Genomic DNA, 25784 nt, shown 5'->3' on the forward strand with positions numbered 1-25784 from the left:
AATTAATTATGCAGCATTTTTTGCTTTTGCAGAACAAGTACAGAGCATCTGAGTTCTACACAGATGCTTCCAAGTCAGCTGGTGCAGTATCATGTGCTGCACATGGTCCAAACTTTTCCACGTGAAAGACTATGCCTAAAGCCACAACTATATTCACTGCTGAAACACATGGCCTTGTATTGACTGTAGAATATATTATTCAGAACTATGTCCAGAAGTCAGTGATATTCACTGATTCTCAAAGTGCTGTGCAGGCTTTAGCGTCAGGAAAGTTACAAAAAAATCCAGTCTTTAATCAATTGCTAAAACTACTGTGCTCAGCCCACAAACAAAAACTTGAAATCACAGTCTGTTGGGTCCCAGGTCACTGCGGCATAGCCGGAAATGAGCAAGCAGGCAGGAATGCTGTAACTGCAGCTCTTCGGAGTGATGTAGATATTCAAAGCGTCCCGTACGAGGATCTTAAAGTGTACGTACGTAAGAGGCTGCGCGACCAATGGCAGGAAGATTGGAATAGGCAAACAGCAAACAAATTGCACATGGTAAAACCCAAGTTAGGTAGATCGATCCCTGAGAAATGGGACAGGATCACAGAGGTTACTCTCTGTAGACTGCGCATAGGCCATACCCATGCTACATATGCGTACCTATTGAAAGGAACAGAACAGCCACGCTGCTTGAGGTGTGGAGGGTCGCTATCAGTCATTCACGTAGTGGTAGAATGCAAAATACTTGAACCGCAAAGAAAGCTTCATTTTCCAGAATTGTACACACGCATGATCCCTCAACACCCATTGCTGGTTTTATCAGACGAGCCATTTTTCTCTAGTAACCGTGTTTTTAAGTACCTCTCAGACGTAGATTTTTTAAGGTATGTGTCATATCACCCATGAGCCAAGCCACCATCGCACGCTAGAACCCGGTAGGGCCTCTCACTGCTACCGCAAAGACGGTGGCAAGGGGTGCACGTAGAAAATTCCTGACATAGTGACAATTGTTTTTACTTGGCCCTCTACACCAATTCCTTTTTTTAACAGAAATTTGAGATACCTTTTATTATACATTCTGTACTTTATATTCCCACTTGAATAATCCTCACCATAGTACTGGCGCTCTTTGGCCTTAATGCCCTTGCGCCAAGAAAACCTAACATCATCATCATCACTGTCATTTGCAACTGCAACGATAGCGGCAATCGAATATCCCCCGCGATGCTAAACCTAAAATTCCCAACATCCGATTCCAAGGATCCGAAGCTGGTTTGGAGCTGTTGGAGAAGACCCTCTTCTAAGATTTGTCGCGTGTGAGCATGTTGTGTTTGGGTCCCCCACACTTGGTTTCCCTATTTGAAAACTACCCATTAACCCAAATCGTTACACCACAATGTTTTTTTTTTTGCCTTGTACACAGCCTCTCCTTCTGTGAGCAGTCGTGCGTTCTCGAACTCGATGCTAGAGAAAGGCAGACTCACTGAAAACAGACAAAAGCCCACGTTGCAATTATAAATTCCCATGGCGAGGTCCTTATGGAAAGCAAACGTAGGCATGTCTAAACCTGCTTGGAGGCGTTGAAAACTGGCGTCCATACCATTCATACACTGCGGACAAGTTGCCGTGAAAAGTAAACATTCAGCCGTAGAGAGTGCGGCAGTGATCGGTAATCAAATCAGGGCATAGCTATCAATAAACATTGGGTGGAAATAGGCACTGCTTAAGCCAAACTGCAGATGTTACCAGCGTTTTTAAGCACGTGTGGCGAAGCAATCTGCTCACTATTCTCGTGTACTCATTCACTTACCGGGCAATGCGCGGTGAGATCACAACTGAGTGGCCCATTTCCGGCGTCGTTGCAAGGTCTATTTTCGTTGCACACACAGTGCACAGTGTCGCACGTGTGAAGTCGCAAGTATTTCACAATGAATTAATGGCGTACTTTTATCGGCATCACTTGCATCACCCTTGGTTTTAGCTGGCTGTGTGTGAGCTGTGGGTCACGGTAGTAGCAACCACCTAGGCGCGGTGGTGTCGCCAGGAACAAGCGAATTGCCGTTCCAAGCAATGGACCTCTCCCTGTATGTAAACACTGTGACATCACGAAGCGCACGTGCGCGACGGGTGGCGCCTGCTGGCGGCCGCGAAATGTGGCTTCGGTTGGCAGAACGCGCCTGCGCCGCCGGCCCGGCCTGGCTGCGCGGTGCCCGAAAGGAATGATGTGCCGATGGTTCGGGCCGTCGCTGGCCGCCTACATTACAGGTGGGGGTCTAGCTATCCTAGCTGCTGACGTCGCACCTCCATGTAGCTTTCTGCACCAACAACCTCCGCAACACTTTCGTATATGACGAGTGACGCTTTCGGATAATCAGTGCGTGACAGAACAGCATTAACGAGTCATTCTGAAGATTGGGGCATTTGCGACGCGTTCCAAGAATGTTTTGTTATGATGCTTTATGTTAGGACACATACCAAGGAAAGCTCAATCATTGTTGTTTTCGAGGTCCGCTTAAGCTGAGCGCAGTGCCTCAGGCAGCGTATACGCTCCCTGTTATTGGTATCTCTGCGTCACCCGGATACAGTGGCTTACGAACGATTTCATGTCAAAGGGGGAAAGGAAAGGTAAAGCATGAAAAGATTAAAAAGTAAAATTAGCAGCAACGAAACAAAAATATAAAGAGCAAAAACCAAAAATTATTCAAATAAAATTATCGCGATGATGTCGTGCTCATACGTAGGTGACCGATTGCTTTGTTACATTTTTCCCCAGTAAAATCGCGAAACGGCTCATCGCCATTGTGAGAGTAACATAGCAGCCACATATTGTTAGTGCATGCGTATAGCTTGCGACAGTGGCACTGAAATAATTATCGGTACTCATTATTTCATGATAGTTAAAGTTAGTGTCCTTGTACACCCGCTGAATTCGCCGGCGTCGGGAGGCCGCAACAAAAGAATACATTCACTGAGTCCGTTCGCTTAGGGCCAACAGATATCGAGTTTTTTCGAGACGCGTGAGCGGCCCATCTCACGCCGAAGGCATGATGCTACATGCACGTGAGCACGGCAAGCATATCAGTTTTGCCGCATCCTTAAGGCATAATATCTTTGATCAAGGTAAAACTTTATTGCATTTACAAGCAATGAATTTTGTTCGTCTTGAACAGATCTCCCCATACGACCAAACTTGTCGTGGTCGATTTGGCGGCAGGCGGCTATCGCGGATTCTTCTTCGAAACATTTATTTCGCGTAGCTAAGCAGGTCAGGCATTCATTGTATCTTTAATACAGTACTCTATCTCATCAAAACATGACAATATTTCCCAGCAAGAAAGTTTCCATCTGACCCCAACCCCCGGTACTATTTCTGCTGGTGCTGCATGATAGCAGATGGTTAATAAACAGCATCATTTCATGGCAGTAATCAGCGCGGACTGCCAATGTAGACGATATGACTGCGCTTTGAAGAACAGCAGAAGTTCGAGAATGAGAAACGTTGCTATGAGTAAGAGCGGACGATGTCGCTGCTTGTGCTGCTAGCCTCTTCGGCGCATTGCGCGCATCCACAATACCTGCCGAATTTACCTGTTTGGGGACGCGGCAAAGCCTGATGCCGCTGATTTTGCTCGCACGATTTGCTTAGCCGAGAGTACAGCAACCTACCGGCATCAGAAAACCGAACAGATAAACACAAACTCCACTTTAGCGCGCGTCTAATGCAGCCTCACTGCATACGCGCCGCGCGCGGGTCCGAATGTTTTGCCAACCACCCTCCCGGCCACACCCAGCACGTGCGCTCGCCGTGACGTCACGGCCGCCGCGTGACGTACCCCGGGAGAGGTCCATTGCTGCTATTCCAAGCAAGGAAGCGAATTGCTGATTCCTTGCTCGGAATATTTGGACTGTGGACCACTCTTTTGTGTAATTTGCATCAAGACCACGAGGAGGGGGCAGACGGTGGCCACAACAAAATGACACGCGGTTACGTAAGCACAGGAAATGTGTTCTAGCAGACAACAACATAACCCGGTGTCCTGTGAGTGATGTCACTCGTAGGTGGCGCCACAGTATCTCCTCGAGGCCAATAAAGTGTTTGTAAAAGGGTGGCCCCATCCTGCATGCCGGCACTTGCAGCCCATGTTCCCTGTAGGCATGCGAGTCTGAGTGCACTCTGTTTGAGTGCACTCTGAGTGCACTCTGTTTGAGTGAACCTGCTTTGAGGGAACTCTGCTTGAGCGCACGCTGCTCTTTGAGGGGCATACTGTACTTGCAGTTCTTGCGAAGGGTCTCCACGACACGTTTCCTTCTGCGCACTGTGCGAGTGCCAGGAGGGAGTAGTGGGAAGAGTCTCCACTGACCATTGGCCCCCCCCCCCCTCCCTGCTCCCCTGTGCAGGCCTGGCGGACGTGGCCCACGTGTACACCAAGAACGATGAGATCTACAGCTCGGTCCTGGGCCAGGTGGACGTAAGCCGGGGCACCAATTCCTACTACAAGCTGCAGCTGCTGGAGAGCGACTCCAAGGGGCGGTGAGTGGGCCCCTTCTCCGACCGACGATGGCAGCTAGATCCCCAAGATCGGGGAACCAGCACTGCATTCCAACTCGCAAACAGCACGGTGGACAGATTAAGAAGTAGTCTAATTGAACGTCTAAAGCATGGTTTCTCAAAGTGGGTTCCGCAAAACCTAGGGGTTCCGCAGGCCCCTCCTCAGGGTTCCGCGAGCCACTGATAAATTTTCCCTGGTTCCGCAGTCGCAAAGTCTTATATGGTGAGCTTGAGGTGCGATCGATCTAAGGAACCTCCATTACTCACGTGTCAGTAAGCACATCTCGTCGCATAACAGAAACACGCGAGCTGCGCAATAAATCTCGCCAGCAGCTTGTAGCCAGCCAGACTCCGAAAACTGGCCACGTGGTTAAACTATTGCACTTGAATCTCGGCCTTATATTACCCCCATGCGCATTTCTCCTGTTTGGAGATAGGTGCCGCTAGCGTGCGCATTCGCGTAAAGTCGACGGGGAAAAAAAAACGATACCCTTGCTTGCTTTTGAATTTATTGCACGTTAATGTAGCATGAACGGAATGAAAAATGGTGGGAGGGGGGGAAGGGGGGGGGGGGGGGGGGGTTCCTTGGCACTTAACGGAACTTAGCAGGGTTCCCTGGGACCAACATGCTTGAGAACCACTGGTCTAAAGCATCGAGAATTGGAACAGCGCAGCTCCCTCACCACTGCAAAGGGAGACCTCGTGGCTGACGTGTTAACAAACTGCGAATGAAAATTAGCCACGCTCCTGAAATGCAGCCTATGTACGGCTGGCTACAAGAGAAAGCCAGAGAGCTTTCTCAGAAATTGCAGTTGAAGAGAATCTCGAACAGGGACTCGTTTTTCTTCAACTGCTAAGCTTACAAGGAAGCTGTGTGCCTTTCCATTGTACATAGGCCAAAGTCTGATAGAAGTGACATGTTAACAAACGCAAGCCGAAGTTTCGTAAATGGTAATAGCATCAACAGCGTACACATTAGATTTTAAAAAGGCATCTGTACAACTAGTAAGCTATACAGAATATCTAAGTGACAGAACAAGTTTGTCTGTTGCAGCATTAATACGCAAGTAGTTAGCGCTGGCCTCTCTTTTTAAGTTTAGGCTGGAACGGGGCCTGCATGATTACTGACTTAAATGCTGTCTCGGCAAAGCAGTCTTCATTGCTGACTTCATTCGGATTGGAACGGGGCTTAATAGGGCGCATGGTCTGCTAAGACAGCAGCGAAGCCGTCTAAAGCGAAAATTGGAACGCACCCCAAGACTTGACTCTAGAGAGGCCTTTGCTGAGTTTGGACAGGGTATTTCTTTGTGAGTCTAAGCTCGAACTGCTTCCCATCCAAATGTGGGCCAACGTGCGTAGGTCAGGGTCACGCTACTTTGCATAGTGTACGTTCTACATCATCAGCTGTGTTTCAGGCTTTCACGTTGCCTGTAATTAGTTTATTCCTGTAATAGGTGGTAAGATTGACCAAGAAGCTAGGTGGATCTTTGATGTAGACGATGCCTAAACTATGCCAGGTGGAAAGTTGCGGATTTGAAAGCAGAAACTTTCGGTGGTGTGTTCTGCTCGAGCGAATGGGATGCGTTTCTGCGTGCTGCGGCCGCCAAGCTGAAATCTTTGGGCCCCCGATGGCGTTGAAAGTTTTGCGGCAAGATGAGAGAGAAGCAGCAAGTCGAAGAACACCACCGAACAATAATGGTAAGCATGGCTTGTACGTATGTGTGCAGCGATGCATTTCAAGCGCTACTAATTTCTCGTACGGAGCTCACCTTAACCACACAAGCTAAACCTGTTTTGCGTGCATGCCTTGGTATCATCCTTTTAGCAGCCTCTGATGTGGTGTGGTATTGGCACTGCATTCATCTCACTAATGTTGGGAGGAAACTCTTGAACCAGTTAGTCAAGAGTCGAGCCACTTGACATTGAATCCACACTGAATCCACATCACACATTTTGTTTTCCACAATGACTGAGACACTGCCATCGTTGACTGCTAGGAGTGGCATAGTAACTGAATAAAATGTTTATAGGCCTCCTGCGCTGAAGTTTTGGCAACATGCAGCGCCCCTAGTGGCCGACGCCTCTGGGTAGTATAAAAGCAGACGACCCTCGCCGCCCTCCATGTGTTTTCAATTGCAAGCCAGAGTGAAAGTTGGTTGTACTTAGTTTAATCGCTTTGTGGCGCGTTTAAATGACTGCATACTGTATGAAATAGCCCTTAAAGTAGTTGCAGAGGCTAAACAAAATAATATCCGCTAAAACAAGCCAATTTGTCGGCTTTCTTTTCAGCGAGCGGTCGCGGTTGTAGCGGCGTGGGACAGTATCGCCAGGTCGGGTGTTCCAACTTCCTGACGACCATTACCGTTCTTTCTTCTTGCGTGCGGTCGAAAAAAGACAGTTCAAGAGTAGCATAAACACGGAATGCTGCTCATCCTATAGCCTGAGGTAACTGCAAAAGGTTGCTTCAGCGGGAGCATGCAAGCGAACGCAAGAATTGCGCAGCCGACTCAGCTGACACGTCACTGCTGGCCTGGCACCGCCTTGAAAACGAGTGGAAGTTTTGTTTTGTATTTTCGCAAACTAAATGATTCATGAATAACGTTTTACGCTGCGCGATTTACGAACAGCAGGGTAAAGAAAATACTAGCGAGTAGGGGAGGCAATAGCGTCAAATCAACAAATTAAGCGCTACTAAAGGACGCAAAACAAGCACCAAATCGCACGCCCGCTGCTTATAAAGATGTGTACTTCTATATTTGCATAACATAACACAGCCACATACACGATGGTGGCCCCGCATATTTACATACGATTATCACTGACTCTGTTGGTTATCGTCTAGTGCAGGGGTCATCGCCAACAATCTGAACACAGACACGGCAGTTTTGTCCTCAAATGGAGTTAGGCAGCGAGGCAAGGACAGAGCATTGGTCGATTCCAGTTGAATTGTCCCCCATCTTCACACTTCGCCAGACTATTGTAAATATTATTGGCGATTAGTTGAATTTTTTCGCTTTGCATTCACAGCCGCCCTCCCCATCCCACCCGATTCGCCGTCCAGCCCTCCGCCGTGTCGGCTGCATGCAACTCGGCCCTACACTTCAAAACGTTGCTGACAATCATTCTAGCCTATCAAGAGTGAGCTGGGAATATATAATGCAAGAGCGTAAATAAGTAAAGTGAGAGCAAACAAGGAAAGCGAGAAGCCTCTCAGTTCGCCCGACTACAGTAGAATCTCGATGATACGATTCTGGGTGATACGAATTTCGGGATGATACGAATTTCTGAAAAGTCCCGGCAAAATTGCATTGTTTGCAATGGGAAAAATTTCGGCTGTTACGAACGGACCTGCGCGGCCTGGCGGATGATACGAACGAGCCCACAGACGAGCCGGCGAGGCGCCCGACTGCCGAACAAGCAAGTGACGGCTCTCTCTCCCCATTTGGCATTCTTCTTTCTCCAGAAACGGCCGGGCTGTTGTTTTCTGCTCGCAAAAACGCGCCCCGCACGCCCCATGCGCGCCGCAGCCGGCGGCGGCAACATGGCGGCGGCTTCGGCCGCGAAGTGGCACGGCCGCTTGAGCGACTGCTTCTAGCCGCTCTTTAAAATGCCGCTCAAGGCAGACATGAAGTTTCTTGTGCAGTAAAGGAGCTGATAACATTGGCGAAAACGGTACTATAAAACACCATCCGCGCCGCTAGTGAAAGCGCCCATAAAATATCTGCCGGAGTGCTAAGCCTAAACATCTCGGGCGGAGCCAGTGGGCTGTCTCCAGCGTTTCGCAAGTCGTCAGCGTCTTTTTCTGACCGAGGTAGGAGATACCGCAAACACGAAATCGTCAATGCGGCCGTGAAAATACAGCGCGCGCAAAGCCGAGGCGTGCGAATCACGTGCAAAAACGCACCATGCGGTTCACGCTTGACTGTTGCGGCGTGTAGCGAGCTTGGACACCGGGAGTGAGGAGTCAAGCGCAAAGCTAGGCGAAGCGTTACGCGTTCCAGAAAGGACTGCTTTGTGACGTGGGGGTTTAAAGAAAGCAGAAAAAAATCACGGATTTGTTCACGCGAAAGTAAGAAAAGAAATAAACGAAAACTTTTTTCAGCGCTCAATTTTTTGGTCTGTGTTGGTTCATACGAATTTCGGATGATACGAATATTTTTCGCGGTCCCGCGAGATTCGTATCATCGAGATTCTACTGTACCTTGTTTTACCGCCACTAGTTTCGGAATCGCAAAACAGATTTCACGCCGCTTCTGACGCTCGCTGCATTTTGTCACTGAGACACGCAACAAAACAGCAAGCTAACGCTGCACCATGTATTCATAACGGCGACGCAAACGGGCACTGTTTAATGAAAGTGCACACATAGTGCGCAGGTACGTAAAAGAGCGGCGCACCGCAGCAGGCGAGCCAGCGGTCCGCTGGACTTGCTGGCTTTTTAAAGCGCGATCATCGCCGATTGCGTCCCTCTTATTTTTTGATCGGCTGTTGTTTAAAAGTCCTTGTCACCTAGAGTAGCAAGTAGAAAAAGGCCTTGTCACCTGGAGTAGCAAGTAGATTAAACTAGAAGTTTCACTTCAAATTTCACTTCATACGGTCATCGATCAGTGAACCAGCGAGTGGCAGAGTGCCGTCACCGTTCCGGCACTTTCGTCGGCGCTGTAAACGTGTTTAGCGCTGCAAAGCTTTTTCCCATAATGCCAAGTTGATCGCCAGAAGAGATTGGACTCATCGGGGATGGGCTGGTGACCATGTCGCAAAACAATCGGGAGCATCGAGTTCATTTTGCCTCTGTCAACAAGGGATCCTATGGGACCCGTGCAGCTTTGTACTACCCGGAAGCCGCTTGCGCAGCGCCCCCTGGGCAGCGCAGGAGGCCTATAGTAACTGTCTTGCGATGAAGTAATTGATTATTTTTGCATATTTGCAGCCTTTAGGTCTCCAAAACTGCAGTGGTCAATGGTTGCGCAAGTCTGAGCACTTAAGTCTTAAGCATAAGTTATAGTTGTTTGTCAGTTGTTGAACTGCAAGGTTTTGTATAACCTATCATCATCACGTTGTGTCAGTTGCGCTCATCATTGCTCTGCTGGTGCGTGCCGTCTTTTGCCGAGTTCTTGCCACCTTGGCTTCTTTGTATTGCGGACTTCTGATGCCTGCCTTGTTGTCTTTTCTCTCCTGTGCCTCTCTCCTGTATGCTCTCATATGCAGAAACTGATCTTGCAGTCTGAAAATGCGGCAGACAATGGTGTGTGATTTTTTTCATTCAAGTGCTAAGCAAGTAATAAGGTTATGTCGAGCTCACCATTGCAGGCATTGTTTTTTCTGGTCTTGCAAAAAACATGGCAGTGGAGTTCTTCCGTAGTATATTCGGTCGGGTCTCCCCGTGGGAGCCTAATGACCACAGCACGCTGCTGCGATGTACAGATGAGCTGGTTTGAGATAGTGCAGTGCGCCCTGGCCATTGCTTCTGTGGCAAACTGAAAGATGAAGCGTAAATGCCTCGCGTTCGGGATTTGTAAGGAAAGCCCAGTTAGCTTATCCCAATGTGTGTGTTGTGTGTGGCACCTCCGTTGCCTTTGTGTCGCTTTGAGGTGCTTAAGGGGCAGCCATGAAGACAAAACGCAAGTTTTGTTCATTAAAAAGACTGCTTTGTTCTGGTAACAATGAGACCAATTTCATTGCGGCTTACCCGCCGCTGTGGCTCAGTGGCTAAGGCATTGCACTGCTGAGCACGAGGTCATGGGTTCGATTCCCGGCCGCGGCGGACACTTTTCTGATGGAGGCGAAAAGCGAAAACGCCTGTGTGTGCGAGATTTTGGCGCACGTTAAAGATCCCCAGGTGGCCAAAATTAATCTGGAGCCCTCCACTACGGCGCGCCTCATCGCCTGCGTTGCGTCGGCGCGTTCAGCCCTACAATCGATCAGAATCTGTAATTGCATCGAAACATTAGTGAAAATGAAGCAGTGGCAACTCCCCAGCCCATTTTCGGCAACGTCTCTATGATTTCACCGAACCTTGTTCGTGTGATTGGTGGGCTTGCCCATATATGGTACCACTAACAAACGTGAAACTCACAAACATTTTATGGCTTGAGTGCTACTGTTTAATTAGTACACTGATAAGTCTGTTTTTGACGCTACCAGGGGTTCTGTTTTGCGTGCGGGCGCTGGTGGTGTAATCCTACGGGCAGTGCTGTTCATAGGCAGGGATATGCTTTGTAGCAACACCATGCAGTTGTATAAGTACACGCAAAACCTCTCTTAACAGCTGACAATAGGAGTTTCGAGAGCTGTGTATTGAAGCATTAGTGAGGGATTCAGGAAGTGCAACGATGACTGAAGAAGACGGAGTAACAATAAAGAACAAAAACACAGATGACACTTAATGCGCGCACATATATAGCAACTGCAAATTCAGCCACTCACTGGGGCCACCATGTTTGTAGTGCTGGCTTATATTGTATAACTCCTGCCGATATTAGGCCACTGTAAGGCGGGATTTCAAAGTTTCTTACAATTTGTTGTCTATTTTCGGTTAAAAAAAAAAAAAGTCCTTTCGTGGCTGGAATGGAAGCTGAGTGGGTTACCAAGGGCTGTTCCTTTCAAACTGAGCAAATTTGGCCTTTGTCTTCATGGCCCCCTAAGTCCCCCTGTTCGAGCGATGTTCCTTGGTGGCACTCGCAGTGCGCTTAACACTTTCCTTGCGTCTAGGCAAGAAAACTGCAAGAGTGCAGACCCGGGGTTGAAACCCCCGCAAGGGAAGGACCGGTGGCTCCTCCACAAGTTCCTCGGATCAGTGCCTGCAAACGATGACTGCCTGGTGGGAGGACATTCAGAGGTGTGACTCTTCTTTCCTTGCATCTTTGCCTCAAAGAGTGCTTGTGTGTGCTATTCTTTCGTTTCTCATATAAACAAGCTTGGTAGGCAGTGTACACGGTCGAGGTAGCTAAACCATCACAGGCAGCTTTTCTTGCGACTGCCGTTTTGTGAATGCCATTTTTATGCAGTAAGTGTGCACCAGCTATTTGTTTAACAAGGCGAAGTTGCATTATCACCGTGTTTGCTTGGTCAGCAGCAAATTGGTTGCGGTCGCGGAGCAAGAATAAAATAGGAGGGGAAACTGAGCTTCCTGGGGCAGCTTGATAACGTCGCAAGCACTTGGCGAACATCAAGTTTCCGGCATCTGGTGAAGGAAGTACGCAGTCACCACGGCCGGCGCACATTCTGCTCGCGCTCACCCAGTCCAACCTGGCCCCAGTCCAACCTGTCGGCATTTCGCCGGGCCGCCGAAACATTCTGTGGCTGAAGCGAGTGTGTGCGCTCTTCTGCACTTCCCTTGGCCTTCACGATTAATTTTCTGTCAAATTTAAACCGGCTGGTACGCGCGAATAAAAGGGGCATTTTCTTTTAATGCGTCAGCAATCTTGCGCGAGCACCAAGCCCAAAATACAAACCTGTAAACGCACGGCCCTATCTCGCGTGCGATGCGCTCGAAGCAAGTTGAGTGCACCGGCCAATTTATGACGCGCACGCGCGCTACGTTGATTGATTGATTGTAGGGTTTAACGCGCCGACGCAACGCAGGCGATGAGGCGCGTCGTAGTGGAGGGCTCCGGATTAGTTTTGACCACCTGGTGATCTTTAACTTGCGCCGAAATCTCGTACACACTGCCGTGTTCGCTTTTCGCCTCCATCAGAAAAGCGGCCGCCGCGGCCGGGAATCGAACCCGCGACCTCGTGCTCAGCAGTGCAAACGCGCGCTACGTCCAACGCGTGTTCCGTGCCCACGTAGCGCAGCAGCTTGAACGCGTAGCGATTCACGCCTTGTGGCAAATGCTGCAAACAACAGTATTGCTTTTAATACGTTCAACCAGGTGCCGCTGTCAGATTGTTCGCCACCGCAGCTGCCAAGCTCAGTAGGTCGCCGTAGTTATCGTTGTGACATTATCTGATCGCTCGATCGCGCTGGCCGCAATGGGCGTTTCCTCTCCTATATATTCTTGCTACGTGGTTGCAGTGAACTGAGCGGGAATGCTTGTTGCTTGCGCTCTATTCCTAAGGGTCTTCTGCCCCTACAAGAAAATCAAGAAGAGATTTGAGACAGCACTGAATATGCAGCGAAGTGCTTTGCTTACAGCGCAGTTGAAAATATGTTGTTTTATGCCAGTGGTCACCCATCTCCCCCATGTCGCTACAATTCCACTTGCCTGCGCCATTTCTCTTAAGAGTACTGACTATGTGCTTCTTCTCAGGTGTTAAATTTACTTCCTCAAAAACACAAATGTGGTTGGCCCCAGTATACCTCCCACTTCCCACAATACCTGCACATTTACTCTGAGGAGCTGCGACATTGCTTGCTTTTTTTTTTCAGACGCAACTTTAGCTGTCGTCTGCATCGACCTACTGTCAAAGCTGTAGATTTGCAAATGTAAATTGTTCGTTTGCTGCTGAGAGTTTCATACAGTGATACCTAGAGAGGAGTGTGGAGCTAGTGTCAACGCGAACTCTGAAACAGCGCTTATGTGTGGATGGGAACGATGGATAGAAGTGGAACCGGATTACGTAGGCTCGAAACGTGCCTAATATGATTGGGCGTATTGTATTTTTTAATCAGAACAACACTTGTCGCGCAGTTAGCCGTTTACAAATTACATTGCGCACAAGAAAGTCAGTTCTTAAAAACTGATGTTGAATGAAATAAAACGGCGTGGTTGGATAAAGAGCAGACGCAAAGTCGAGGTGGTTTGAGGAGTACGTTTGCCACCGGCTGCCAACTGCTGTGGGTCGTGGATTTATTTAAAAGCTGTTTGTAAAAGTTTTTGGCATTTGTAATTTTTAATACAGTCGAGCCCGCTTTTAACGAACACAACGGGAAACTAAAATCAGTTCGCTATATCTGTTTTTCGCTATATCTGGACACACAATCAAAGTATACAAACGGTAACAGGAAATGAAGATTTGAAATCTAAGGTTTGACGAAATCTCGTCTGGTCGGGTGAAAGGTTCATAGTTAAAAAAAACTCGCGGTCACCGACCAAGGTTTATTAAAAGCGTAAAAAAAATATGTTTCGGCTTCCGTATGGGAATCTTGTTTACTGAGCCTTTGGTCAGTGACCAAGTTTTTTAACTATGAAATGAAGATTGTTTGTTATAGCCACTATTTCGTTACTGAGTTCACTATAAGTGGGCTATACTGTATCAAGAACAGTCTTGTGCTTCTGGAAGAAAAAAAAAAAAAGAGACCACTTACCTTTAAGGCACATTCCCACTGGCGATTTGTCTCGTCGCGCGACGGCGCGCGTCGCGCGATGAGGCGTTGAGGTGGTGTTCGCACTTGCGATGAGCGATGATGCGACTGCGTTCAGCGCAGCTGCTTCCCGACTTGTACATACGACCTCGTTGGTGCGTCAACCATTCGAAGTCAAAGAATACGCGACAAAAGCAGGTAGAAATCAAACTAAAACACATGCTACTAACCTGAGCAATGCCGAAAGCATTTGCGGGTTGCGGGAGGAGCAGAAAATAACAAACTCACGAAGGCTCTTTTCTACATATTATTGCACGAAGAAATGCACACGCTTGCTTTCACGCCACAACACCCGCATCACGGCCCACAAATGTCGCTTCTTTTCACATGCGCAACGTTCTGACGCCTCCGAACTCTACGCGTGTTTACCAGTCGCCGATAGACGAAGAGGCTGCAAGTCAACCTACCGTCTCACTGTCCACCTAGCTCCATTTACAATCCATACACGCTTCTCCACACTGATGAGTTCCACGCTATTCGTTGATTAGTACACGCGCACGCTGAAGCCACTGACGAAAGAACCGATGCACACGGGAAGTTGCTTGCCGGCCCAACCCGGCGGGTACAGCGATAGCGGGCCAAGCGCCTGGCCGCCTGGCCGAGCCAGCCGAGCGAGCCAGCGGGCCGCGGCGGTGGAGCGGCGGCTCGTCCTCGCCCGCCCGCAGCGTTTGCATACCGGATGTAAAGAAACGTTTCGTTTCCGGCTACGTCAGCCTACTCCGCGGCCATGATTGGCTTACCGGTTTTGCGGGGCCGTCGCGCGACGAGGGAATTCGGACCGAGACCGATCGGCTCCGCCGTCGCAAAACTCCGAAAAGCGACGGCCGGCTCGTCGCTTTGCGACGTCGCTTTTAGTCGCGCGACGAGGCGCATCGCCAGTGGGAATGTGCCCTTAAAGAAGCTATTTCAGGCTAAACCCGTGATGTTCGTCTAGCTGCATTCCTACTGGCTGCCAGTCCAGCTGGTCTAAGCCGTAGGAGCCGGCGTTCGCACGAAAAGTGTGGCTGTCCCAAGCAATTTGCAGTCTTCGCCAGCTTCGAAAATACATTGCTCTCCCCAAGGAGCAGCACTGCAACTCCTAATTAGCCATAAAACCCTAAATCATCATCGCCCTGTAATGCTTTGTTGCAGCAGCCGCCGCCTCCAGCAGTGGACGAGGCCCCTCAAAGTCCCCGTGCTTCTTCTCAGAGCGAGGTCTCTGAAGGCTCCGTTCTCACTGACAGCCGTCTTGGCCACGACGATGAAGCGGACGGTTCCAGCCCGGCAGGCAGCGAGGATGGTAGCGGGGAAAGTGCCGACTCCTGCCTGGAGTGCCTGTTGGCTGTCTGGAGGGAAGACAGCACGCGAGTGGCAGTGGAGTCCATGAAGCTGATGGCGGAGGCCAACGCCATTGAATTGCACAAGTTGTTGCAGTTGCGAGAGTACTTTGCCTCAAGGGCTAATCAAGAGTAGGGATGAGCGAATGGCTGAAGCTGCGGGGGTGGTTTTGTCGGCGTGAACTGGCTCTTTGGTTTGCACGAAGCTACAATGTGCGTAGCCTGTCTGTGGTTCTGGACTCTGGAAACTCGTGAATTCTGTTGAATTAGTCTAGGGTAATTGCACGTGCTTCATTTTAAAAAAAAAATGCGACTGAACTAGTGGCATTGCATCAGTCGAAAAATTGGGCAACCCGCTAACCGTGCTGTTGAGAAATGGGGGGAAAAAAAGTTGGGTACACCGCAATTTATTGAAGCTGTAAGCGCTTAATTTGTCTAAGGTGGTTCGTTACAGCCGTCTGATGTCTTGTTGCCACCCATCTATTTCGTAGAGGCGTCGCACAATGCTCGTGGACAAACGTTGCTACCTCGCCCTTCAGTTCCAAGAGTACAGCACGGTTCCCAGGAAGTGAGCTTTTCCGAGCATTGCATACCGACAGCTGCTCCTTCAGCTTACGCAAGTAGCATTAATTTTTTTTTTTTGGTGAAACCAAATGGGTATTGGTCAGACACGTTGCCGTTGGCTTGGTCATGCTATGTGACGTTTTCGTTAAATGTGGTGGTGAACTGGGAAGTTGTCTTGAGCAATTCATGTGCCCACTGACAGCGAGAGAAGCATGAAAAACAAGATGGCGGCGATTCCAAGTGATGTATGTGGCAGTGGTGCCTTTGTGGTTTGGATGGGCGCATTGGGCTGCCTGGTTGCCAGATGACAGCCGCCGTAACATTAGGCCAATGAGCAGTGTATACCGTATTTACTCGCGTAATGATCGCTTTTTTTTTTGCCAAATGTGATGTAAATTTAGGGGGGCGTTAATTACGCGGGGTAAATTTTTCGAGAAATACTTTTGAGCGCAGAAAAGGCAAGTAAGCTGCGGGTCAAAACGTTTACGATAGGTCTCATGAACATGATAAAAATAATAAATAAAACCATAATAAAAACTCCGCACACCGCTGCCAGCCGCTTTGCAAAGTGACGCAATATTCAGTGTTTTCATGAATTACGGAACGCGCCGTAACGAGTTTGCTGCGAGGTGACAACAGGACGACCAAAAAGTGGCTGCCGCTTTCACAGTGCGGGACATCTAAAGACATGAGGGCCGACGCAGCAAGCTGAGCGCATTTTTTTCTTTGTCTTGAGAGAACATTATGTGCATTTAGGGAAAGTTTCATCCTTATCAATATTGAACGCATGCTTGCCGATATCGCTAATACCGGCATCTGCGGCACAACGTAGCCATGTCCGCTTTGAAAGGGGGAAAAAAACGAGTTTTGACGACAAACTTCCGGGGTGCGATCATTACGCGAGTGCGATCATTATGCGAGTAAATACGGTAGGTTGGGGGGGGGGGGGGGGTGCTTTTGCGGCAAATTTTTTTGTAATAAACCTCGTCCTATATTGCGACTTCCGCAGTACAAACAGGAAAATAGCTCGACTTTGCCCATTACGCGAGGTTTACCATTGGCCAGTATTGAGCCAGCAGCTCATCGGTCGGTCGCCCCCCTACTGTGTTTCATGTCATCGCGGTCATAGCTACAAAGTCTACATCACCACGTCTAGCCATGATTTTTCTTGCGTTCATTCACTTCACACAGTGCTTCTGAGTGGAGTATCCTCTCTTGAGAAATAGTGCTGAAAACTGATAATGCATTATTTCACGCCAAACTGTTGGACTTCGTTCTTCACCAGCATGTTTGCGTTGTTCATGCTTGTTTCCTGTTTTATTGTCACGTTTGTTCATGTGTTGTACTGTTGGCATTGTCCACTTTTGTTTGGCAGTGAGATTGCAATGTTAACCTGTTGGTTTGTAGTCTTGTTGTACCTTGCCTTCTTCTATTTTCATGCTTATTTTTTCTCTTTTCCGACTGCCCTCTGTATTGTATCTGATCTTTGAGGGTCAAATAAATGAAATGAATACATAATAATGCGGGCCTGCTGTTCGCTGATTCGCTCCCTAAAATTCAGCAGAGAGGATTCTTGTAAGGTGACGTGCTGAAGCGCAACATGCGACAACAAAAACACAGAAGAAGACACACAGAGTGCTCTGTGTTTGTTGTTCTGTGTTTTTGTCCCTCTTCTTGCGCTGCACTTCGACATGTTGCCATGTACCATCTCACCCAAGTAACTACTCTGCATCGATGGGCCGTTCTAAGCATGGCTCATTGGCTGGAGTCTTGTTCAGAGCAAGTGTTTTGCTCAAGCAAGCCCAGAGTGATTGTTGGGGGTTGGCAATCTGTGTGCATGACTGGTCACTGTGATCACCCAAAGAAGATAGCGGGGGTCTCAGGACTGTTCTCGATTGCAGCCAGGGGTGGCGCACATCAGCTCTATGTAGGGCTACATTTAGAGTTCATTTTGGTGGAAACAGAAGTGCTCAAAAAACAGGGACAAAGGAAGACGTAGACAGCACGGCGCTTATTTGCAACTACTCTTTTATTGACAAACATACACATATATACCATCCAGAGTACACGTGGTCGGTTCCCCTCCCCCATTATACAAACCATTACAAGACTTAACAGCGGCCGAGGCGCATGCGGCAGTTAAAGGCACGCCGAGCATATAGTAACCAAAAACCTGAAAAAGCGTCACGACCCTACATAAACCAAAGCATTATGATGAACACGAAGATGAACACCTACCAACTAGCCCAACTTTCCGTTCTTTTACATTTAGAGCTTTGTGAGGAGTGAAAAAAGAATACCTAGTAGCAGGAGAAGATATAGCTTCTTTGGAAAAAATTATATTTTACATAAGCTGTTGTGCAGTATGTGCTGGGATGCGTGTGCATGTTCGAGTTGCCTGTGTTTCCAGGACACTGCAAAGAGCGGTTCAAGTGAACCTTGCTCTGTTTGCTGAGGGGCAGCAGTAGCCGAGTGAGTAGATCTGAATGGCAGTGCAAAATGACATTGATTTACTAAAGCAAGGAAGTAGGTACTCGCAAAAAACAAGCTGACCTGGCCCGAGGCTACTTCTTTCTTCTTTCTTTTCTCGCCGTTTATCTTGAGAGTTGCTTGAACTGTTCAGTCTCTATGTGGTGCGGGAAAGGGCTCTGAAAACCTAGCTTGCCTCTGTCTAGTTCACCATGGGGATATAGGGATTGTTATGAGCAACTGTTAGAGGAGCTCTGCTGTTTGGCCTCAGAGAGCCGAGGGGTAGAATCGGGGGTTTTGGAGCAAATTTCCTAGGTTAAAGCCCTAGCAATGCTGAGTTTTATCTTCCACGAGACCAGTGATTTTTTTTTTTTACTATAAAATGTTCTCTTGGCTCAATTCTACGTATTCTTTTCGTAAATAATGGTGGTTTGGCATCTCTCAGGCATGCTTAGGGGCTGCACGCGATATATCCAAAGTTTATTTGAAAGTTGTGCATTGCACTGGAAGTGCCACATGTGTGCCTATCTTGAAATGGAATGTTGCTTGGCAAAAGTGGGTGCAAGGCATGGCAGTTGCGGCAACGCGCGACCTGATTTTCTGTGGGTCGCGAAAATTCTCCCTTAGTGCACTTGCAAACCTGCACGCTTGTCTGTGCTTTTGTGGATTAGCAGGTGATGCGTGGGCCCCTATGAGTGCTGGGAATGTTGGTTGTGGAAGTTCTAATGATTGGAGTGCGCACACCGTACTGCTTGCTGTATCCACGTAAAAAGTCAGATTTGAGCTTGAATCCATGCACACAGCATATCCTGCAGAAGAGGAGCTTTGGAGAATTTGGAGAAGTGGAGCTTTGGAGAGGAGCTTTGGAGCTTTGGAAAATAAACTGGACACAGGGTGTCCAGTTTATTTTAACCATGTGAATTCTCCGTGGCTTTCCCTGGTTGCTTCATTGAATGTAGCGTGAAGGCTAAGCCTTGTGTAAAGTGTCAGCCTAACGCAAGTCAAGTCAGTGGAGTTTTCGAAACAGTCACGTGATGACTGTTTCCGGAGTACTGGGCAGTAATAGTACTGTGTGAACTAGTTCAGGCATTGCAGCACTCTGTCATTTGTTAAAACAATGCAGCTTACCACACCCGAACTTCATTGTTTTTAATTCACTGGCAGTGGGGACGAGTTTGTGTCTTCCCCACACTCCCAGCCGAGGGGATGGAAAGAAGGGGGAGACGAGAGCAGTTCTGTGATTACACTGTCTCTACACAATGCCGAAACTGGGGCTGAGCTAGTGCACGTGGGCTGGAAGTTGCGGGTCTGAGTTGAGAGAACTGTCGGCACGGGATTAGGGTTGCTTGTTTGTGTGCGTTGGGTGGCAGAGCCTGAAGGCATGAAAATGAGGGGAGCGTGCATTTTGGGGTGCAACCCTAATTGTGGTGCAAATCAACTTTCCTACCACCGACGACAAAAATGTGCAGAAGCGTCAGAAGTACGTTGAGCAAAGCTGAATTATGTGCAAAGTTTGAAATCAGGACGGCTGTGGTAGTTTGATGTAAGATGCTATGGGTCATTCACTGCTAACCGAAGCTGGCTGTGTACCAAAGCACCTGTAGACTGACACTAACACGAGCTTTGTGCCTTGGCAGAGATGCCCGTTCTGACTTTTTGAGTGTGCCAACACGATTTGTTGGAATAGTAAACAACAGACAAGGAATTCTACCACTGCAAAGACTATTATCGTTCATTATAACGAAGTATTATCGGGACAGCAAATTAGTTCGTTATGTCTGATATTAGTTTTAACAGTAGAAGTAAAAATTGGCTGTAACAAATTGAAAATCGAGCTCCCACAAAAATACTTGATACAAAAATCCATTTTTTAGGGTTCGAATCCACTATAAACAAGGTAACCCTTACCTTTCTCTTTGTTGCATTTCGACCTCGATGAACCAGAACATGAGTACGGGAAATTACAGCAGTTCAGAGTTCTGTTCACAGCACTGAGCAGGAGGAAAAATTTTCAAGAATGTCCACGATCAAAGGGCCTTCAGTTTCGGACGACGTTTTTTTTTTTTTTTTTTAAGTAGCTTCTAACTCTTCTGGTCAAATATTTCTTCGTTATATCCAACATCGCGTATGGCTGTCACGGTTTCAGTTTCGTTGTAAAAAACTAACTGTCATTGAAATAAAGTGTGACCAACCAAACTTAGTATTAAGTTTGCTATAGCCAATCATTCACTATATCAGTGTTCTTTATAACGAGGTTCAAGTGTACTGGCATTCTGTGGTCAAATCTTCATTATAAACTATTAAGTGGGCCGATGCATGGATGCCAAACTTGCCATTTACTGAAAGGGCTATTTAAAGGGGCACCAAAGGCTGAACGACTTTTTGACTCCTCTCAAACATCTTCCAGCTTTTGTTCAGTGGCAGGCATCGCTCTGTTAGTTTAGAAACAAAGCTGGCCTTTTGCCTGTCATGTTCCCGTTCCATTTTTTCGGGGCACAAAGCAGCACTTCACACGTCGTCAACCACGACAGCCTGCCATGTCATACGTGCTGGTTCACGTGAGAGAGGTGCTGCTGCCTAGGAAAGAGAGTGGAAAGTATTTGGGTGGTTCACCGCAGCTGGTGTACGGACAGGCCGGTTAGTTATGCAATAATAATCTCTTGCTTCTGCCGCTGCTTGTTGTAGATAGGTGCGCCACCATTAACAAAGGTCAATAGTTCGTGTTTACCCACACAAAGCTTCCATGTGTACTCGCACGACAGTAGCAAACGTTTCACTGAGGTTGGAACTGAAACAAGTCTCGCCGCCAGTGTTAGGGAGAAAACCTGATCAGTAAATATTTAAGATCTAGAGTTCTTCCTTTTAAAACCTGCAAAGCAGACGTTTGTGTGCACGTTTATTCTACCATTTTGTCTACCTTCCTCACCGCTTGTTTTGTATAAACGATTGGGCAAGATCCACCATCTTGGAGCTTGCTTTTGTGCTTTGGTGAACTTTAAAAAGCAGAGTTCACTGCTGTTCTTAAAGCGGTAATGAAGACGTAATTCAAGGTGATCCCTTAGAAAGATGATTATCCAAATGACGACAGTACTTCATTCACAAACTAAACAGTTAATGTAGATGCTCACCGGCTATTTGTTTTGCTCTATCTTTATGATGTCACAGAGGCTTTTTTGTGCTGTTGGCATGCAGTTAATGTGCTGACAACTGTGTCTTTTAGTGTTCCTGCTATTGTGTCACTGCTGTTGTCGTCTAGCATGAACTTGAAACAGGCCTTGACAACAAAATGCAACTTGTTCAGTTTCAGAAAACTAGCCTTTTAAGTGCAGCGCACTTTAGGGCCGTGCCTTGTCGTCGTAGTTCGCTCGCTGGACCCAAGTAAAGCCACACGGCGTTCCCTTGTCACAGCGTAACCCAGAGGCTTCGAAAGCCAACCGGTTTATTACAGTCACAAGCATTCGAAACTCGTGAACCGCTTGCGCTTTTCATACATCTTCCCGTTGTTTAGCGCACAGAAAACTGAAGACACATTTGAGGCAAAAGATATGTCCTTAAACGAGCTAGGAACACTTGTCTGGTTGGTTTATATGATTGTAAGCGAAAAAAAGTGGTGGTGCAACGCTGGCACGTGAGGGTGGAAAAGCAAGCACAAACAGAACAGAAGTCCCGCTGGTGGAGTTTCAGGCAGGGGCGCGTGCAAGCACTGCTAAGGCGGGAAATTTGAAATGCGTTGGGTGGTAGCAGTGAGCGGATAACGGCGTCACAGCCCATTATGGCGAATCACCGCTCTGCACTTCCGACAGCTTTCGCATTGAGTGGGAACGGCTTTAATTTTCTTTTGGTAGTTACTCGCTCAGCTCCATTCCATTTTCAGAAGATGCCGTTTAACTAAAAAAAATGCGAGGAATATTGAAAAACTTTCTCAATTTGTACTTTGTCTTCCTGGCCCCCTCAAATGATGGTTACGATCTTTCTAATGAGCCCCGCTTGGATCGATTGTCCCCCCCCCAAACGACTGCAGGTACTGGGTGTTCCGCTCGTGGGGCCGTGTGGGCACCAGCGTCGGAGGGAACAAGCTGGAGTCGATGGACTCCCTGCCGGAGGCTAAGGCTCAGTTCAAGGCCATCTTCGAGGACAAGACGGGGAACATGTGGGAGGACCGCAAGAACTTTGTCAAGCAGCCCAACCGGTTCTACCCGCTCGAGCTGGACTATGGGCAGGTGAGCGAGCCGTTGCGGGGCCGGAGGAATTACTGTATTTGCGCAATTCTAACATGTCCCCAGTTGTGACGAGCAGGTAAGTTTACTCGGGAGGATTTAAAGAAAATAATTTGACATCGATTTTGTCGCGCAGTTGTAAAAGACATGACAGTGCATACCTCTTGCAGACGACATTTCACGCATGCAACTGTGGCAGTGAAAACCCCCTTGTGCTTCATACACTTGCTTATCCAGCCCCGGTTGGCTTTAAAACTTAAAGCGGGGATCGATGAAAGCCGATTTCGGTTTTGATCCCGATTGCAATGCGCGCGCAAATTTTAAGGCTACTTCTTGCGAAAGAAAGGTGCGTGTTATAATCTTGCCAATACGGTATACAGCAGTGGGTGGAGCTTTTCTAGTTTGGAATAATAAATCTAGCTCGGAGTCTAGAAGGATAAATCTTAAATCTGAGGAACAGTCGGCTGCGAAGGTTTGGAATGACAAACGGGGCCTTGGGATGCCGCAGTGGCTACTTTTCAGATGGAGGCAAAAAGACTGTGGTGCACGTTAAAGATCTCCAGGTGGTCAGAATTAATCCGGAGCCCCACAATCGATCAGTGAATCAATCAGTCAATCAATCGATCGTGTCGCCACCCCTGCAGGACAGCATGGAGCAGCAGCAGCTGAAGCCCAGCAAGGACTCCAAGCTGCACGAGGCCATCCAGGAGCTCATCTGCATGATCTTCGACGTGGACAACTTCAAGAAGACCATGCTCGAGTTTGAGGTGCGTGTGACTTCGCTGCATTGTGCCACCGCTGGCGCTGTCGAAAAGGAGGAAGGGGTAGAGGGGGGGCGTGGTTGGAGAGTGGCTGACGCTGTGTTGGGTGTCTAAAGGGAAAAGAAAAATGGAGTGGTGGCTGCTAGGGATGGTTGTAAATGGGCTTTCCGTTACTCGTAATTATGCTGATTGGCACTCAGACATGGCGCTCTGAAACAGAAGTGCTAGTCCTCGTGCTGAAGCCTGAAGCAGGCACCGAAAGAAAACGAAGGTGTCTCAGCAGGAGGATCATTGTAAGCAAGTCAGGTTGTCTCAACAGAGCTGCTCCAAGACCGGATCTGTGCTTGCATGTTCATTAATAGATCTTCTGCATGCCGTCCATCGGTTGTAATATGGTATGGGCACGACAAATGCTCACTTCGTTGGCGACAAAGGACCTCGTACCATGGAGAGTTCACTCCACAGTGTTTAAATATCCGTTCAATGAACGTCAGTTGAATTTCCGAGGCACAGAGGACGGGGGGTGCGTTACTTTATTTCAGGCAAAACTAGGCCAGCATTATCATCAGATGGGTGGAAGAAAACAAGACGTGCTCATATGAGCGTCGTTTTAGTGCAGATGAGCGACAAGCAATTCATTAGAGTTTTTTTCTTTTCTTTTTAACAAGTAGTTCACTTTCGCTTGCGTAGGCAGTCTTTTTTTTGTGTGTGCGCTGGAAGAATGGCAGTTGTTACACATGCAGCGAGCTCGCAGGCGGGTGTGTGGTGTGCTGTTGGATTTTACTGAATGGTTGCCTAATGCCCATTTCTCTCTTCCTTTTGTACTGGGCCCAGATTGACCTGACCAAGATGCCCCTGGGAAAGCTGTCCAAGCGGCAGATCCAGAAGGCCTACTCAGTTCTGACGGAACTCTCTGAGGTGGGACAGGCATCTTGCGTATTGCGTGTCGTGTGTATGGCTGTTTGTTTGGGCGTTTTGGAGGCGAAGGCTGCTGTGTGCCCTGAATGCTTGGGTTTGACACGTTAATCTGAGGCAATGTTGTGTTGGTGAGCAGCGTGTGTTAGAATAAGTATGGAGATGGGATTGTTGCAAAAACCTAGCCAAAAAAGAACTGCTTTCCAAATTTATTTGTATCCAGATTGGTATTAGTACTGGCTACCCTGATGATGATACGAATCTCTCCAGGTAGCTCATTACGTGGGCAAATATAGTGTATATTGTACTGTGGTGGTGCTTTGTTTAGGTGAAGAAAGAGAAATTGATTGAAATTGGTCCACAACGACGAAATCTTGTCACTTCTTTTTTAAATATGTGCTTTGAAATGCTCAGAGAATCTCTTGGGTGGAGAAAATTGGCCCAGATGTTAAGCACAACTTCTATTGCGTCCTCCCTCTACATGCGCAGCTGGCCAAGTCTGGCGGTTCGGAGAGCCAGTTTGTGGACGCCTCGAACCGCTTCTACACGCTCATCCCGCACGACTTTGGCATGAACAAGCCCACCATACTCAACGAGGACAAGCTTATCGAGGTGGGCATGACAACAACGACCCTTGTTTATTTGTGAAGCGTATCTTGCTCTCTTTCAGTCTTTCTGGGCTGACACGGGTGGAAAGTTCTTTTTGACGCTGATCATTAAGGGCCCCTTGGTGCAGAAAAAGCAAGCGGTGGCATTTAGAGTGAGCTAAAGATCCTATAGTCGCCCCTTCGATCGTAAGGTGGTGCTCCAACAGAGCAGGAAGTTTTCACTGCTTGTGGACATCACGTGGGACTCAAAAGCATGGCATGCTGAAAGGCGAAGTTTTAGCGTCGTCCAAGGTTGCAGCACGTTGCTGCGCAGAGGAACTTCTGAGCATTCAGATGGGGGGGGGGGGGAAGGACGAGTAATAAAGTTTTAGACTTGTATGATGCCAGATCACTGTGATGGGAAGTTTTTAGGGATGGGCGAATATTCGGTATTGTCGAATATTCGATCGAATAGCTCTCTATTCGTTATTCGCTTCGATCCGAATGCAGGTATTCGATATTTTCGAATTATTCGATGCTCCCGAATAGGCAGCTAAAAGCCAAGCTTTTCGGTCAAGCTTTCCGAGAGTTACCCCAGGCTTGGCTCAAGACCCACCGACGCGGACATTTCTATTATCAGTGCCGGCACTGCCGAGTTGCTGCCTTGCCTAGAGGTTCGACGAAGCTCTCGGCCGCCAGCACACTTTAGGTTAAAAAAAAAAAAAAAGGCGGCACTGAAATGACACCGCTCCGAACATCGCGGCACCAAGCCAGCAGACTTGTACAGGCCGCCATTTTGAATAGGCATGCCGCCATTTTGAATAGGCTCGCACAGCGCGGCAGTACGCCGCACTAAGCGAGCCTATTCAAAATGGCGGCCAGCCATTTGCGCTTTGCTTGGCTACGGCCGAGGATACTAGTGGCTACAATACTTCTTTTTTTACCGGAGCTTCTAGGCGGCGCTTAACTCTGCGAGTTTCTAGGCGGCGCTTAAACTTGTGAATGAGCAGCCGGCGGAAACTGCTGCACCTAGAGCATGTGGCGCAACAGGCATTTCTTCATGAAAACTTGTGAATACAGCAAAGGAAAGCTGTGTGTAAGATTTTGCAATA

The 25784-nt window shown here is 48.1% G+C and overlaps 1 protein-coding gene across 1 annotated transcript in view; it reads left to right on the plus strand.

The window, feature by feature from the left end:
• Parp1 (Poly-(ADP-ribose) polymerase) overlaps positions 1-25784 on the plus strand; it is a 114884-nt gene that overhangs the window by 68985 nt on the left and 20115 nt on the right. Inside the window, exons 15-19 of the mRNA XM_077672552.1 lie at positions 4386-4518; positions 22214-22412; positions 23054-23176; positions 24005-24088; positions 24575-24697. Of these exons, the coding sequence (XP_077528678.1) occupies positions 4386-4518; positions 22214-22412; positions 23054-23176; positions 24005-24088; positions 24575-24697 (662 nt within the window). The remainder of the gene's footprint in view (positions 1-4385; positions 4519-22213; positions 22413-23053; positions 23177-24004; positions 24089-24574; positions 24698-25784) is intronic.

This window comes from Haemaphysalis longicornis, unplaced genomic scaffold, assembly GCF_048455015.1.
Source record: "Haemaphysalis longicornis isolate Haplotype H1 unplaced genomic scaffold, Haemaphysalis longicornis Haplotype H1 scaffold_6, whole genome shotgun sequence".
NCBI classification, from domain to species: Eukaryota; Metazoa; Arthropoda; class Arachnida; order Ixodida; family Ixodidae; genus Haemaphysalis; species Haemaphysalis longicornis.